Source organism: Ictalurus furcatus, chromosome 1 (assembly GCF_023375685.1).
Source record: "Ictalurus furcatus strain D&B chromosome 1, Billie_1.0, whole genome shotgun sequence".
Classification (NCBI taxonomy): Eukaryota; Metazoa; Chordata; class Actinopteri; order Siluriformes; family Ictaluridae; genus Ictalurus; species Ictalurus furcatus.
This window is the reverse complement of record NC_071255.1, coordinates 329,237-345,480: the sequence shown is the minus strand read 5'-3', so window position 1 is coordinate 345,480 and position 16,244 is coordinate 329,237. Positions and strand designations below refer to the sequence as shown.

Sequence of the window (16,244 nt, the reverse complement as noted above, 5' to 3'; positions counted from 1 at the left end):
TACCACCACCACCCACCCTAACCCTATATACCACCACCACCCACCCTAACCCTATATACCACCACCCACTCTAATCCTATATACCGCCACCACCCACCCTAACCCTATGTACCACCACCCACCCTAACCCCGCCTCCCACCACCACCCACCCAAATCCCGCCTACCATCACCCACCCTAATCCCGCCTACCACCACCATCTACCTTAACCCCGCCTACCTACACCATCCACCCTAACCCCACCTACCACCATCCACCCTAACCCCACCTACCACCACCATCTACCCTACTCCCGCCTACCACCACCACCCACCCTAGCCCCGCCTACCACCACCATCCACCCTAGCCCCGCCTACCACCACCATCCACCCTAACCCCGCCTACCACCACCATCCACCCTAACCCCGCCTACCACCACCATCCACCCTACTCCCGCCTAACACCACCACCACCCACCCTAGCCCCGCCTACCACCACCACCCACCCTAGCCCCGCCTACCACCACCCACCCTAACCCCGCCTACCACCACCATCAAATCCCGCCTACCATCACCACCCACCCACCCTAATCCCGCCTACCATCACTCACATCTACCTTAACCCCGCCTACCACCACCACCCACCCTAGCCCCGCCTACCACCACCATCCACCCTAACCTCGCCTACCACCCTAACCTCGCCTACCACCACCACACACCCTAACCCTGCCTACCACCACCACACACCCTAACCCTGCCTACCACCACCACACACCCTAACCTTGCCTACCACTACTATAGACCCTAACCCTGCCTACCACTACTATAGACCCTAACCCTGCCTACCACTACTATAGACCCTAACTCTGCCTACCACTACTATAGACCCTAACCCTGCCTACCACTACCATAGACCCTAACCCTGCCTACCGTCATAAACACCCACATCCTAACCGCGCCTCCCGCCACCCACCCTAATCCTGCCTTCCACCACCACCCACCCTAACCCTGCCTACCACCACCACCCACCCTAACCCTGCCTACCACCACCACCCACCCTAGCCCTGCCTACCACCACCACCCACCCTAACCTCGCCTACCATCACCCACCCTAACCTCGCTTACCACCACCCACCCTAACCCCGCCTACCACCACCCCCCACCCCAATCCTACATACCACCCCCCACCCACCCTAACCCTACACACCACCCACCCACCCATCCTAATCCTACATACCACCACCACCCACCCTAACCCTATGTACCACCACCACCCACCCTAACCCTATATACCGCCTCCCACCACCACCCACCCAAATCCCGCCTACCATCACCCACCCTAATCCCGCCTACCACCACCATCTACCTTAACCCCGCCTACCAATCCCACCTACCACCATCCACCCTAACCCCGCCTACCACCATCCACCCTAACCCCGCCTACCACCATCCACCCTAACCCCGCCTACCACCACCATCTACCCTACTCCCGCCTACCACCACCATCCACCCTAACCCCGCCTACCACCACCATCTACCCTACTCCCGCCTAACACCACCACCCACCCTAGCCCCGCCTACCACCACCCACCCTAACCCCGCCTACCACCATCCACCCTAACCCCGCCTACCACCACCATCTACCCTACTCCTGCCTACCACCACCACCCACCCTAGCCCCGCCTACCACCACCATCCACCCTAACCCCGCCTACCACCACCATCTACCCTACTCCTGCCTACCACCACCAACACCCACCCAAATCCCACCTACCATCACCCACCCTAATCCTGCCTACCACCACCATCTACCTTAACCCCGCCTACCAACCCCACCTACCACCATCCACCCTAACCCCACCTACCACCACCACCCACCCTAGCCCTGCCTACCACCACCACCCACCCTAACCTCGCTTACCACCACCACCCAACCTTACCCTGACTACCACCACCGCCCACCCTAGCCCCGCCTACCACCACCATCCACCCTAACCTCGCTTACCACCACCCACCCTAACCTCGCCTACCACCACCCACCCTAACCCCGCCTACTACCACCCCCCACCCTAACCCTACATACCACCCCCCACCCACCCTAACCCTATATACCACCACCACCCACACTAACCCCGCCTCCCACCACCACCCACCCTAATCCCGCCTACCATCACCCACCCTAATCCCGCCTACCACCACCATCTACCTTAACCCCGCCTACCAATCCCACCTACCACCATCCACCCTAACCCCACCTACCACCACCATCTATCCTACTCCCGCCTACCACCACCCACCCTAGCCTCGCCTACCACCACCACCCACCCTAGCCCCGCCTACCACCACCATCCACCCTAACCCCGCCTACCACCACCATCCACCCTAACCCTACATACCACCACCACCCACCCTAACCCCACCTACAACCACCACCCACCCTAACCCTGCCTACCACCACCACCACACCCTAACCCCGCCTATCATTGTGGTGTACACCTGGCTGTGAAGAACATTACTGACATGTTTGATTATTTGTCACAAAGATCTTCTGTCTAAACTTACAGACACTGGTACAGGGGCAGAACATAAACACAACACCATAAATATAGTGTACTCACAGTGTGGATGTGCTGTCAGAACTGTAAATAAACAAATTGAATTCTTCACTAAAGGCCGAGGTGTGAGGCCGGCCCGCCCGCTCTCACCCATCCTCTTCAACCTGCAGTCAGGTCCATAAGTATTTGGACAGGGACACAATTTTGGTAATGTTGCCTCTGTATACCTCCACAACAGGTTTCAAATGAAACTATCAAGATGTGACTTAAGTGTCGACTTTCAGCTTTAATTCAACGGGTTTAACAAAAATAGTGCATTATTAAATTGTCTATTGCAGAGAGAGGCGGGGGGGGGGGGGCGGGGGATACAGAGAGAGAGAGATAGGGGGAGACAGAGAGAGATAGGGGGAGACAGAGAGAGAGAGGGGGAGAGAGAGAGAGAGAGACAGACAGAGAGAGAGGGGGAGAGAGGGGGAGACAGAGAGAGAGGGGGGTGGGGGGAGACAGAGAGAGAGAGGGGGGGGGGAGACAGAGAGAGGGAGACCGAGAGAGGGAGGGAGCAGGTTGTGCCTGTACTGTACTGTAGCCAAGGAGTATTAGAGATAGCGCTACACTTCTTAACCAAATCCGAAAACGATTCTATCCCAAATTCATTTATCCCGACTTCAAACAGCTGGAGACTGAAACACAGCTGCATTATTCGCTTGGAGGAAAAAGAAACTGCATCTCACTAGAGGCGAGGTTCCTCAACACCTGCCACAAAAAGAGGAACGAGTCAACCACACAGTGATGTGCTCATGCTCTCTCTCTCTCTGTGTGTGTGTGTGTGTGTGTGTGTGTGTGTAGACGTGAAGGAGGAAAAGGATGGTGCGAGAGCGGAGGAGTCTCGGATGAACGGAGAGGACGGAGGAGTGGACAGTGAGGAGAAGAAGAAACACGTTAAACAGAGATTCATGTTCAACATCGCTGATGGTGGATTCACAGGTTGTGTGTGTGTGTGTGTGTGTGTTTGTGTGTGTGTGTGTGTGTATTTGATAATGACCTCCAAGTGTGCGCTTGTGTATATATTTGATAATGAGTGTATGCATGTGTGTGCGCGTGTGTAGAGCTCCACTCTCTGTGGCAGAACGAGGAGAGAGCCGCCACCGTCACTAAGAAGATGTATGACATTTGGCATCGTCGCCATGACTACTGGCTCCTGGCTGGCATCATACAGTATCCTCACACTGATATCACTGCCCCACTGAAGGTTTAAATAAAGTTTATTCAGTGCGCTTCAGCTAGCTACTTGGCCGTTAGCCTGAATCTGTCAGAGACTTCGGTTCTGTCCCAAACACTTCATTAGTGTTCAGACTACAACAGAACCCTAGAAATCGCACACGTTTACTAGAACGTTCCTTTCGGCTCCGTCTCAAATCAAGTATTTATGTTCACCTCCGATTCGTACTATTTTGGCTCTGTCCCAAATGCCCTAAATCACACTCCTTTAAAGTGCTTACTAGAATGTCAGCCATTTTGGTTTCGTTTCAAATTCTGTAATTCAAGCCCGATTTAAGTCCCTATTAAAGAACATAATAGAATGTTGGCCATTTCGGTTTTGTCCCAAATGTTGTAGTTCATTCCAGATTAAAGTGCTTACTAGAATATTTTGGCTCTGTCCCAATGGGTCTAAATCGCATATAATTAAAGTGCTTACTAGAATGTCGGCCATTTTGTCTCTGATCCCAGTGCCCTAAACCGTGCATGGTTAACGTGTTTAATAGAATGTTCCCTATTCACTACAGAGTCTGCAGTGTGTTATGGCTGTGTATCCTGTATTGTGTGTGTGTGTGTGTGTGTGTGGTTCTCTACTCTGTACACTATTGTGAATAGAAAAGTGCGAGGATTCATTTTATTAGAACGTCGGCCATTTTGTCTCTTTCCTAAATTGTCTTTTAATTACGATACACACATGACCCGAGACACACTGCTACAGCTGTCGCTGTACAGTGTGTGTGCGTATTGACCTTTGACCCTGCGATGTCAGACACGGCTACGCCCGCTGGCAGGACGTTCAGAATGACCCGCGCTTCTCCATCCTCAACCAGCCCTTTAAAGGGGAGATGAGCCGAGGGAACTTCCTGGAGATCAAGAACAAGTTCCTCGCTCGCAGGTTCAAGGTATACACACACACACACACACACACACACACACACACACATGCACACACGCACAAATAACTCTCTTAAACACAGGCTGTTTATGCAGAAATCTGTCTCTCTGCCCATCTCACCCCCTCGGTGTGTGTGTGGGTGTGTGTAGTTGTTGGAGCAGGCATTGGTGATAGAGGAGCAGTTGCGCAGAGCTGCGTATCTGAACATGAGCGAGGACCCGTCTCACCCCTCCATGGCCCTGAACACACGCTTCAGTGAGGTGGAGTGTTTAGCCGAGTCTCATCAACACCTGAGCAAAGAGAGCATGATGGGAAATAAACCTGCTAACGCTGTACTGCACAAAGGTACACACCGCACACTACACATACACACACACACACAACTACACACACACACAGAAATACAACTACACACAAACAACTACACACCACACTACACACACAAATACAACTACACACACATACAACTACACACATACAACTACACGCCACACTACACACACACACACAACTACACACCGTTACAGACCTGATCATGTGACCCCGCCCCTCGTCTGTCTCTCAGTACTTAAACAGTTGGAGGAGTTGCTTAGCGACATGAAGGCTGATGTCACTCGTCTCCCAGCGACCATCGCCCGGATACCGCCGGTTGCCGTGCGCCTGCAGATGTCGGAGCGCAGTATCCTGAGCCGTCTGGCCAGTCGGGGGGCAGAGGTCACCCAAACTCAGGCACCCCGCTGATGACCCCCCCCCCCTCCCCCCCCCCCAGTAACTGTTTGACCCCTGAGTGACCTTCCCTACTTTAGGCGGTGTCCTAATCCAGATTCGCTTCACTAGCTCACACCCTTTGTGCTGGACCAGGTGACACAGCTACCGCGCTGCATTCACATTAGCAAGTGACAATGTGACCTTTGACCCTTTCCCTAAATTAGGCTGTGTCCTAATTTGAGCAAGATAAAAGGAGACACAAGTTAATGCTAAAGATTAATCCCACAAACAAACCACACTCATGAATATTCAGTTTTATGTAAATGAGCTCCAGATGACTGGTGTTACGTCTCTTTACTTCCTCCGTACGAGCGAAACTACAGAAACTACAGAATTCTACAGATTTGAATTATAGATGAAAGATTCGTTAGGAAGCCGTGGTTATGGGTTAAGGTTATGAGTTCAGATCCCAGCACGGCTTTACACACAGGCAGTGTCCCGAATCGCACCGCACCCATACCCAATAACGCATCAAAATAGCATTGTTAGCTAACCAGCTTAGCGTTCCCCACTTCGTGGTGGCTTTTGGCTGTGTCCCAAATCACCCCTGGATAGGACTGTGCAGTTCTGACCCATTAACGCACTGGCACGGTGGATCGGGATGCCGCCCTCGGACTGGAACACGTCACGGTACAGCCACGGGCTGCGTCCCAAATCTCAGAATACTACTATACTAAATAGAGTAGCACCGGCGATACCAGAGTGTAGATTGTTAGCTAGCTAAGTGTGTAGGGTTCAAATGGCTGTGTCACAAATCGTGTACAAATGCACTAAATAGCAGGCCAAAACTGTTCTCCACTAGACCTGAAGCTGGCTGTGTCACAAATCCCATACTAGTGCACTGTTTAGAGACACTATTTAGTGCTGTTTGGGATGCAGCCCAGAAGGGGGGGAGGTGTCGGTTGTTTGGGATGCAGTTGTCATGGTAACAGGCAAATCATTTTCCTTGTAACCGCTACATCTTTAGCTAGCTACCTAACACTGCTCAGGTAGTGTACTATTATTTCCACACTAGTTAGTGCACTGGGAATCAGAGCGTAGAGACTGGAACACACACACACACACACACAGATGATGATGATGATGTTATTATTGTTGTTGTTATTGTTGTCTGCTGTTTATTCCACACATTAATTTTTTCCCCTGGTCACTGAATGATGATGTCGCTCAGAAAGCTCCGCCCCTTTTGATGAGCTCACTTTGTAATTACTGTGTTACGCCCTTATTGTTTATACACATTAATATTGTTGTTTTTTGGGATTTTATTTGTTTTTTGAGACCTGCAATAAAAATCATTAACAAGAACAAGGTCTTTTTTATATATACATTTTGTGTATGTATGTGTGTGTGTGTGTGTGTGTGTAAAGAAGATTTCTTTTGGCTCTCAGACAAAACAGCAATTATAACAATTACAGGGTGGAGCAGTGTGATCTAGATAACTTATCACAACACAGACAGACAGAGAGAGAGACAGATGGACGGGCTGAGAGAGAGAGAGAGGTTTGGATACACACACTGAGAGTAAGACGGCGCCAGAGTGGGTGAGTGTTGCTTCTGTCTGTTTATTCAGTTCAGTATAACTATTTAAACGGCTGTAAGAGCGACTATACACACACACACACACACACACACACACACACACACACACAGAGAGAGAGAGAGTATCATTAGAGAGCATATAGCTGTTTAAATAAAGGTTAACGTGAGTGAGAGATGAACGCGGGGTCGGTGAGTTTTAACATTTGATAATATTCTGATTTGTCAGTTTGTGTATTTGTTTATTTTTGTGTGTTTGTCTCTGTTTAGAAGGTAAGTGTGTTTCAGTAAATGCTGTACATTATAATTCTCAGAGTCGTGTGTCTGCGTCTCAGTCCGTCTGTCCGTGGCGTGACTGCTGAAGATCCTGATTTCTGATTGGTCAGCAGGTGAGTGTGGTGTAGAGTGCGCGCGTCTGCGTGCAGTAGATGTTCAGCAGCACCACCCGGGTTCTGTCTTCATCAGCACATGTTTGTGTTTGTTCACTTCTCGGTTTCTCCGAAATTTTGGAATGTGTTATGTCTGGTAACTGTGAGTGTGTGTGAGTGTGAACGATGTGCTCGCCATGTTTCCTCTTAAAGTCCATCACAACCTTGTGACAGCTTCCCGATACAACCCTAGAATGATTTCAATTCTTCCTTATCTGGTCAAAGACCTTCTTGGAAATATTATCGTGGGAAAAGTTCATTTTTTTCTGTAATTTAATTAAAAAAGTGGAACTTTCATATTTTCTAGATTCATTACATAAAGTGAAACATTTTGAGCCTTTTTTTATTTTAATCTCGATGATTACAGATTACAGCTCACGGAAATAAAACATCCGGTATCTCAGAATATTCGAATGAAGAATTTATAATACAGAAATGTGGACCTTGTGAACAGGATGTTAATTCATGCGCTGATACTCGGTCGGGGTTTTAATCCTTTTGCATGAATTTCTGCATCAGTGCGGCGTGGCATGGAGGCGATCAGCCTGTGGCACTGCTGAGGTGTTCTGGAAGTCCAGGTCGCTTTGATAGCGGTCTTCAGCTCGTCTGTATTGTCGGGTCTGGTGTCTCTCGTAGATTCTCTATGGGGTTCGGGTCAGACGAGTCGGCTGGACGATCAAGCACGGTAATACCACGGTCAGTAAACCAGTTACTAGAAGTTTTGGCACTGTGGGCAGGTGCAGAGTCCTGCTGGAAAAGGAGATCAGCATCTCCATAAAGCTCGTCAGCAGATGAAGCATGCAGTGCTCTAAAATCTCCTGGTAGACGCTGCATCGACTCTCGACTTGAGAAAACACACTGGACCGACACCAGCAGATGACACGACACCCCAAATCATCACTGACTGTGGAAACTTCACACTGGACTTCAAGCAGCTTGGATTCTGTTCCTCTCCACTCTTCCTCCAGACTCTGGAACCTTGATTTCCAAATGAAACGCAACGTTTACTTTCATCTTCCCCGTGATTGTGTGTGTGTATTGAACCAGACTGAGAGATTAAAGCCTCAGGAAAGCTTCACAGGTGTTTTGAGTTAATTATCTCATTAGGGTCTTCTCAGGTCGACGTTTCTGTATTATAAATTCTCTATTATAATATTTTCAGATGCTGGATGTTTGATTTCCGTGCGCTGTAAGCCGTAATCATCGAGATTAAAATAAAACAGGGCTCGAAATATTTCACTGTGTGTAATGAGCCCGGAAAATATGAAATTTCCGCTTTTTGAATTAAATTACACATAAAATTGAACATTTCCACGATTTTCTGATTTTTTGAGATGCATCTGTACAATATACAACATAAACTGAGCATGAAATATTTTGGACGATATTTGTCCCCTATGTCTGGAAGACTTTTGGGACACTCTTTACAACCAGTCACACGTTTAATCCTGGTTCTACGTCACTGATCCTTCTATTATACACATTTGTTGGACTGTAACCATGACTACAAGCATAAATACCTGTTTTAGGTAAGACTCGTATTTACACAGTGCTGTAGTATTCACAGTCACGCCACTGAGAACGGAAAGTTTATATATTTATATATATGTTTATGTAATATATCCAGTGTGTGTAGTGTTTGTGTGGGAGATTAAACAGTGTGTAAATACTGCAGAACAGAACATCAGCTGAAAAGAGAAAGTCAGTAAAGAGAAATATTATAAACTGCACTGTCGGCTAGAAACGAGAAGATTAGCTACATAAAATACTAGACCTTATAATGTCTATAAACAAAATACTAGACCTTGTAATGTCTATAAACAAAATACTAGACCTTGTAATGTCTATAAACAAAATACTAGACCTTGTAATGTCTATAAACAAAATACTAGAAGTTATAATGTCTATAAACAAAATACTAGACCTTATAATGTCTATAAACAAAATACTAGACCTTATAATGTCTATAAACTAAATACTAGACCTTATAATGTCTATAAACAAAATACTAGACCTTATAATGTTGGATAAACAAAATACTAGACCTTATAATGTCTATAAACAAAATACTAGACCTTATAATGTCTATAAACAAAATACTAGACGTTATAATGTTGGATAAACAAAATACTAGACCTTATAATGTCTATAAACAAAATACTAGACCTTATAATGTTGGATAAACAAAATACTAGACCTTATAATGTCTATAAACAAAATACTAGACCTTATAATGTTGGATAAACAAAATACTAGACCTTATAATGTTGGATAAACAAACTTCTAGACCTTATAATGTTGGATAAACAAAATACTAGACCTTATAATGTTGGATAAACAAAATACTAGACCTTATAATGTTGGATAAACAAAATACTAGACCTTATAATGTTATAAACAAAATACTAGACCTTATAATGTTGGATAAACAAAATACTAGACCTTATAATGTTGGATAAACAAAATACTAGACCTTATAATGTTGGATAAACAAAATACTAGACCTTATAATGTTGGATAAACAAAATACTAGACCTTATAATGTCTATAAACAAAATACTAGACCTTATAATGTTGGATAAACAAAATACTAGACCTTATAATGTTGGATAAACAAAATACTAGACCTTATAATGTTGGATAAACAAAATACTAGACCTTATAATGTTGGATAAACAAAATACTAGACCTTATAATGTCTATAAACAAAATACTAGAAGTTATAATGTCTATAAACAAAATACTAGACCTTATAATGTCTATAAACAAAATACTAGACCTTATAATGTCTATAAACTAAATACTAGACCTTATAATGTCTATAAACAAAATACTAGACCTTATAATGTTGGATAAACAAAATACTAGACCTTATAATGTTGGATAAACAAAATACTAGACCTTATAATGTCTATAAACAAAATACTAGACCTTATAATGTCTATAAACAAAATACTAGACCTTATAATGTTGGATAAACAAAATACTAGACCTTATAATGTCTATAAACAAAATACTAGACCTTATAATGTTGGATAAACAAAATACTAGACCTTATAATGTTGGATAAACAAAATACTAGTCAATAGAAACTCTACTGAAATGAGCGTTCTATGAGAGAGGCTAGATTTTTTTTAGAAAAATTAGCTAGAAAGGACACATTGAGCTGCATAAATGAGTAGAAAATAGAAATATTGCTATATATTAGACTTGATGTTATAAAATCAGTTGGAAAGCAGAATGTTCGCTACGCACAATTCTGTACATGAGAAAGTCAAAGAGAGAAACGGTGAAGCTGCGTCTTCATTTCATCTCTATTTCTGTCCGTCTACATTTACATATGTTTGCATAAATGTCATTTTGTGTGTGTGTGTGTGTGTGTGTGTGTGTGTGTGAGAGAGAGAGAGAGAGAGTGTGTGTGTGTGAGAAAGTGTGTGTATGTGAAAGTGTGTGTGTGTGTGTCTCTCTGTCCGTGTACATTTTCTAAAGGACACACACACATCTGTTTTTGTGGAACGAAGGTGTTGTTATCTTTGATCGTGTACCTATTCAAATCGAAGCGTCGCTGCGGCCAGCTGATTCGCTTCACATTTGCAATTCAAACCAACTTCCTCGTTTTGTGACACTTCCCACTGAATTGTGGGAAATGTAGTTTAGCTTCTTTCTTTTCTTTCTTTTTTTTTCAAATATTTGATCTTGTAATCAGGGGAACCACAATATTGGGTCAATCAGCATGCTTACACAAGCAAAAGGAGCGTGTGTGTGTATGGGTGTGTGTGTGTGTGTGTGTGTGTGTGTGTGCAGACTTTCTGTTAGTAATAAGGAAGTGCAATTTACACTTGAACTTTGTGTGCTTTACTGGATTTATGGACAAGCTGCACAGAATATATTTATATATATATATGAGAGAGAAAGAGAGAGTGCAACAGAGTGAGACAGACAGGTGAAGGACAGACAGGTGCAGAGAGAGATGGATAGTTGATGAATGACACAAAAAGAATAATAGGGAGAAGTGGAGGATGAATGAAGAAGTCAGTGTCGTATGGGAGGGTTTTATTTGCCCAGACTGTCGTTTCTGTCTGTCTCAAAGGTCATGGAGTCAGTGGACTCTACTCTCCTGCCTCGTTCATCGTTTAGCCAGTCAGAACGACAGAGAGAGAGAGAGAGAGAGAGAGAGAGAGAGCACTACTGTTACAGCTGCACGACCACTACCACCCGTCTCTCTGCACTCTCGCTTTCACTGTTCGCTGAAAAAAAGAAAAAGGAAGGAAGAAGTTTTGTGTGTGACAGCACATGAGAGAGGGACAGAGAGAGAGAGAGAGAGAGAGGAAGAGGGAGGAACATAAACGGCGTATATAGTCGGAGAAGTTGACAGACCGTTGATCATTCACAAAGCGGCGAAAACAGTAAGTGTATTTATTTTTGCCCCATCAAAGAGCGAGTGAGACAGGTAAAGAGACAGACGGAGACAGAAACCGAGAGAGAAAGACGGATAGAGACAGAAAGAGGTAAAGAATGGAAAAGAGGAAGACATGCTGCAGGTGGCTGTCAGTGTTGCGTTTGTAGTAGAGAAACTGGAGTGGCATTTAAAAAAAAAAAAGAAATGAGGGGAAGTTGAGCGATGCGTAGAAGGGTAGGGGCAGTAACGGAGGGGTAGAACGAGAGACTGACGGACAGAAAGATAAATGAGGACAACGGATAGAGGGTTGTAGATAGAGAAGTGAAGAGACAGACAGACCGATGGGTGGAGTGATGGAGACAGACAGACAGATGGGTGGAGTGATGGAGACAGACAGACAGGTGGGGTGGAGTGATGGAGGTAGAAGGATAGAAAGTAAGAGAGGTAGATGGATGGATGGATGGAGAGGTAGACAGATAAAGGTGTAGACAGACGATGTGGGGATAGACGGACAGACAGGCAAAAAGATGGAGGTTTAGATAGACAAATGGAGGGATAGACAGACAGACAGACAGACAATGGAGTCATAGATAGAAATGCAGAGAGAGAGAGAGAGAGAGAGAGAGAGAGAGAGAGAGAGATGAAGGGATAGGCAGACAGACAGAAGTATAGACAGATGGAGGTAGAGGGAAAGACAGGAGGAGAATAGATGGAGAGAGTGATTGAAAGTGCAGCACTGTTAGCGCATGTGTTCTTATATCTGTGGAAATGTGGTGTTTATGTTGCTATAGAAACAACCTGTTTATTAGTTTATATAAATAACGGTTTGTTTATTTGTTGTTCCGCTTTTAGTTTTTTCGGAGTGACAGACAAAGATGGTTCGGTAAGTGTGGAGAAACAGACAGAGGTAGTCTGTCTCTCTGTCTGTCTGTCTGTCTGTCTCTCTGTCTCTGTCTGTCTCTCTGTCTCGGTCTCTCTGTCTCTGTCTGTCTCTGTCAATCTCTCTGTCTGTCTGTCTCTGTTTCTCTGTCTCTCTGTCTGTCTCTCTGTCTGTCTTTCAATTTTTGTTTTTTCTTGTCTTTTGTTTTTGTTTCTTTCTCTTGTGTTTCCCGATTATATTTAAATTTATCTCGTCTTCCTGATTTACTACAAATAGAGAGAGAGTGTGTGATTACACCCTCCGCACACGTCCGTGTGATCACACCCGCCGTACACGTGTGTGATTACACCCTCCGCACACGTCCGTGTGATCACACCCTCCGTACACGTCCGTGTGATCACACCCGCCGTACACGTGTGTGATTACACCCTCCGCGTGATCACACCCTCCGTACACGTCCGTGTGATCACACCCGCCGTACACGTGTGTGATTACACCCTCCGCACACGTCCGTGTGATCACACCCTCCGTACACGTCCGTGTGATCACACCCGCCGTACACGTGTGATTACACCCGCCGTACACGTGATTACACCCGCCGTACACGTGTGATTACACCCTCCGCACACGTCCGTGTGATCACACCCGCCGTACACGTGTGATTACACCCTCCGCACACGTCCGTGTGATTACACCCTCCGTACACGTGTGTGTGATCATACCCTCCATACACGTGTGTTACACGTCCGTGTGATCACACCCTCTGCACACGTCCGTGTGATTACACCCTTCGTACACGTGTGTGTGATTACACCCTCCGTACACGTGTGTGTGATTACACCCTCCGTACACGTCCGTGTGATTATTCATATTGAATCAGTCCTCAGTGTCTCCTTCTTTTTGTATTTTTCCTTTCTCTCTCTCTGTCAGGTTCCTGTTTTCTGGGGTTTTTGTCACACTTCTGATTTATTATTCTGTAAAAGAGTCATGTGAAGTGTGTGTGTGTGTTTTTAGGTGGTTCCACAGAGATCTGTCTGGTTTGGAGGCAGAGACTCTCCTGAAGAATCGTGGAGTTGACGGTAGTTTCCTGGCGAGACCGAGTAAGAAGAACGCTGGTGATTTCTCTCTGTCCGTCAGGTACCGACATCAAACACACCTCAGTGTTTATTTATTAATAACCACCTCGTTATTACCCCTCGTTATTACCCCTCGTTATTACCCCTCATTATTACACCTTTATTACCCCTCGTTATTACCCCTCGTTATTACCCCTCATTATTACACCTTTATTACCCCTCATTATTACACCTTTATTACCCCTCTTTATTACCCCTCGTTATTACCCCTCGTTATTATCCCTCATTATTACCCCTCGTTATTACACCTTTATTACCCCTCGTTATTACCCCTCGTTATTACACCTTTATTACCCCTCATTATTACCCCTCGTTATTACCCCTCATTATTACACCTTTATTACCCCTCGTTATTACCCCTCATTATTACACCTTTATTACGCCTCGTTATTACCCCTCGTTATTACACCTTTATTACCCCTCATTATCACACCTTTATTATCCCTCGTTATTACCCCTCGTTATTACTCCTCGTTATTACCCCTCGTTATTACCCCTCATTATTACACCTTTATTATCCCTCTTTATTACCCCTCATTATTACACCTTTATTACCCCTCATTATTACACCTTTATTACCCCTCGTTATTACCCCTCGTTATTACCCCTCATTATTACACCTTTATTATCCCTCTTTATTACCCCTCGTTGTTACTCCTCATTATTACACCTTTATTACCCCTCGTTATTACCCCTCATTATTACACCTTTATTACCCCTCGTTATTACACCTTTATTACCCCTCGTTATTACCCCTCATTATTACACCGTTATTACCCCTCGTTATTATCCCTCTTTATTACCCCTCATTATTACACCTTTATTACCCCTCGTTATTACCCCTCGTTATTACCCCTCATTATTACACCGTTATTACCCCTCGTTATTATCCCTCTTTATTACCCCTCATTATTACACCTTTATTACCCCTCGTTATTACCCCTCATTATTACACCTTTATTACCCCTCTTTATTACCCCTCATTATTACACCTTTATTACCCCTCGTTATTACCCCTCATTATTACACCTTTATTACCCCTCTTTATTACCCCTCGTTATTACCCCTCATTATTACACCTTTATTACCCCTCTTTATTACCCCTCGTTGTTACTCCTCATTATTACACCTTTATTACCCCTCGTTATTACCCCTCATTATTACACCGTTATTACCCCTCGTTATTACCCCTCTTTATTACCCCTCATTATTACACCTTTATTACCCCTTATTACCCCTCGTTATTACCCCTCATTATTACACCTTTATTACTCCTTGTTATTACCCCTCGTTATTACTCCTCGTTATTACCCCTCGTTATTACCCCTCATTATTACACCTTTATTACCCCTCGTTATTACCCCTCGTTATTACCCCTCATTATTACACCGTTATTACCCCTCGTTATTATCCCTCTTTATTACCCCTCATTATTACACCTTTATTACCCCTCGTTATTATCCCTCTTTATTACCCCTCATTATTACACCTTTATTACCCCTCGTTATTACCCCTCATTATTACACCTTTATTACCCCTCGTTATTACCCCTCATTATTACACCGTTATTACCCCTCGTTATTATCCCTCTTTATTACCCCTCATTATTACACCTTTATTACCCCTCGTTATTACCCCTCATTATTACACCGTTATTACCCCTCGTTATTATCCCTCTTTATTACCCCTCATTATTACACCTTTATTACCCCTCGTTATTACCCCTCATTATTACACCTTTATTACCCCTCGTTATTACCCCTCATTATTACACCTTTATTACCCCTCGTTATTACCCCTCATTATTACACCTTTATTACCCCTCGTTATTACCCCTCATTATTACACCGTTATTACCCCTCGTTATTATCCCTCTTTATTACCCCTCATTATTACACCTTTATTACCCCTCGTTATTACCCCTCATTATTACACCTTTATTACCCCTCGTTATTACTCCTCGTTATTACCCCTCATTATTACCCCTCATTATTACACCTTTATTACTCCTCGTTATTACTCCTCGTTATTACCCCTCGTTATTACCCCTCATTATTACCCCTCATTATTACACCTTTATTACCCCTCGTTATTACCCCTCGTTATTACTCCTCGTTATTACTCCTCTTTATTACCCCTCGTTATTACCCCTCGTTATTACCCCTCATTATTACACCTTTATTACCCCTCGTTATTACCCCTCGTTATTATCCCTCTTTATTACCCCTCATTATTACACCTTTATTACCCCTCGTTATTACCCCTCGTTATTACCCCTCATTATTACCCCTCATTATTACACCTTTATTACCCCTCGTTATTACTCCTCGTTATTACCCCTCTTTATTACCCCTCATTATTACACCTTTATTACCCCTCGTTATTACCCCTCGTTATTACAGATGAGCGCTTC

The 16,244-nt window shown here is 44.7% G+C and overlaps 2 protein-coding genes across 2 annotated transcripts in view; both read left to right on the top strand.

The window, feature by feature from the left end:
* The window catches only part of chd4b (chromodomain helicase DNA binding protein 4b), a 38,077-nt gene extending 31,271 nt beyond the window's left edge, over positions 1 to 6,806 (top strand). The window contains exons 36-40 of the mRNA XM_053640576.1: positions 3,379 to 3,516; positions 3,639 to 3,747; positions 4,559 to 4,691; positions 4,834 to 5,029; positions 5,250 to 6,806. Coding sequence (XP_053496551.1) covers positions 3,379 to 3,516; positions 3,639 to 3,747; positions 4,559 to 4,691; positions 4,834 to 5,029; positions 5,250 to 5,425 — 752 coding nt within the window. The 3' untranslated portion in view covers positions 5,426 to 6,806. The remainder of the gene's footprint in view (positions 1 to 3,378; positions 3,517 to 3,638; positions 3,748 to 4,558; positions 4,692 to 4,833; positions 5,030 to 5,249) is intronic.
* A 3,983-nt stretch (positions 6,807 to 10,789) lies between these two features.
* Positions 10,790 to 16,244, top strand: part of ptpn6 (protein tyrosine phosphatase non-receptor type 6) — a 22,653-nt gene continuing 17,198 nt past the window's right edge. The window contains exons 1-3 of the mRNA XM_053640691.1: positions 10,790 to 11,822; positions 12,668 to 12,698; positions 13,710 to 13,832. Of these exons, the coding sequence (XP_053496666.1) occupies positions 12,691 to 12,698; positions 13,710 to 13,832 (131 nt within the window). The 5' untranslated portion in view covers positions 10,790 to 11,822; positions 12,668 to 12,690. The remainder of the gene's footprint in view (positions 11,823 to 12,667; positions 12,699 to 13,709; positions 13,833 to 16,244) is intronic.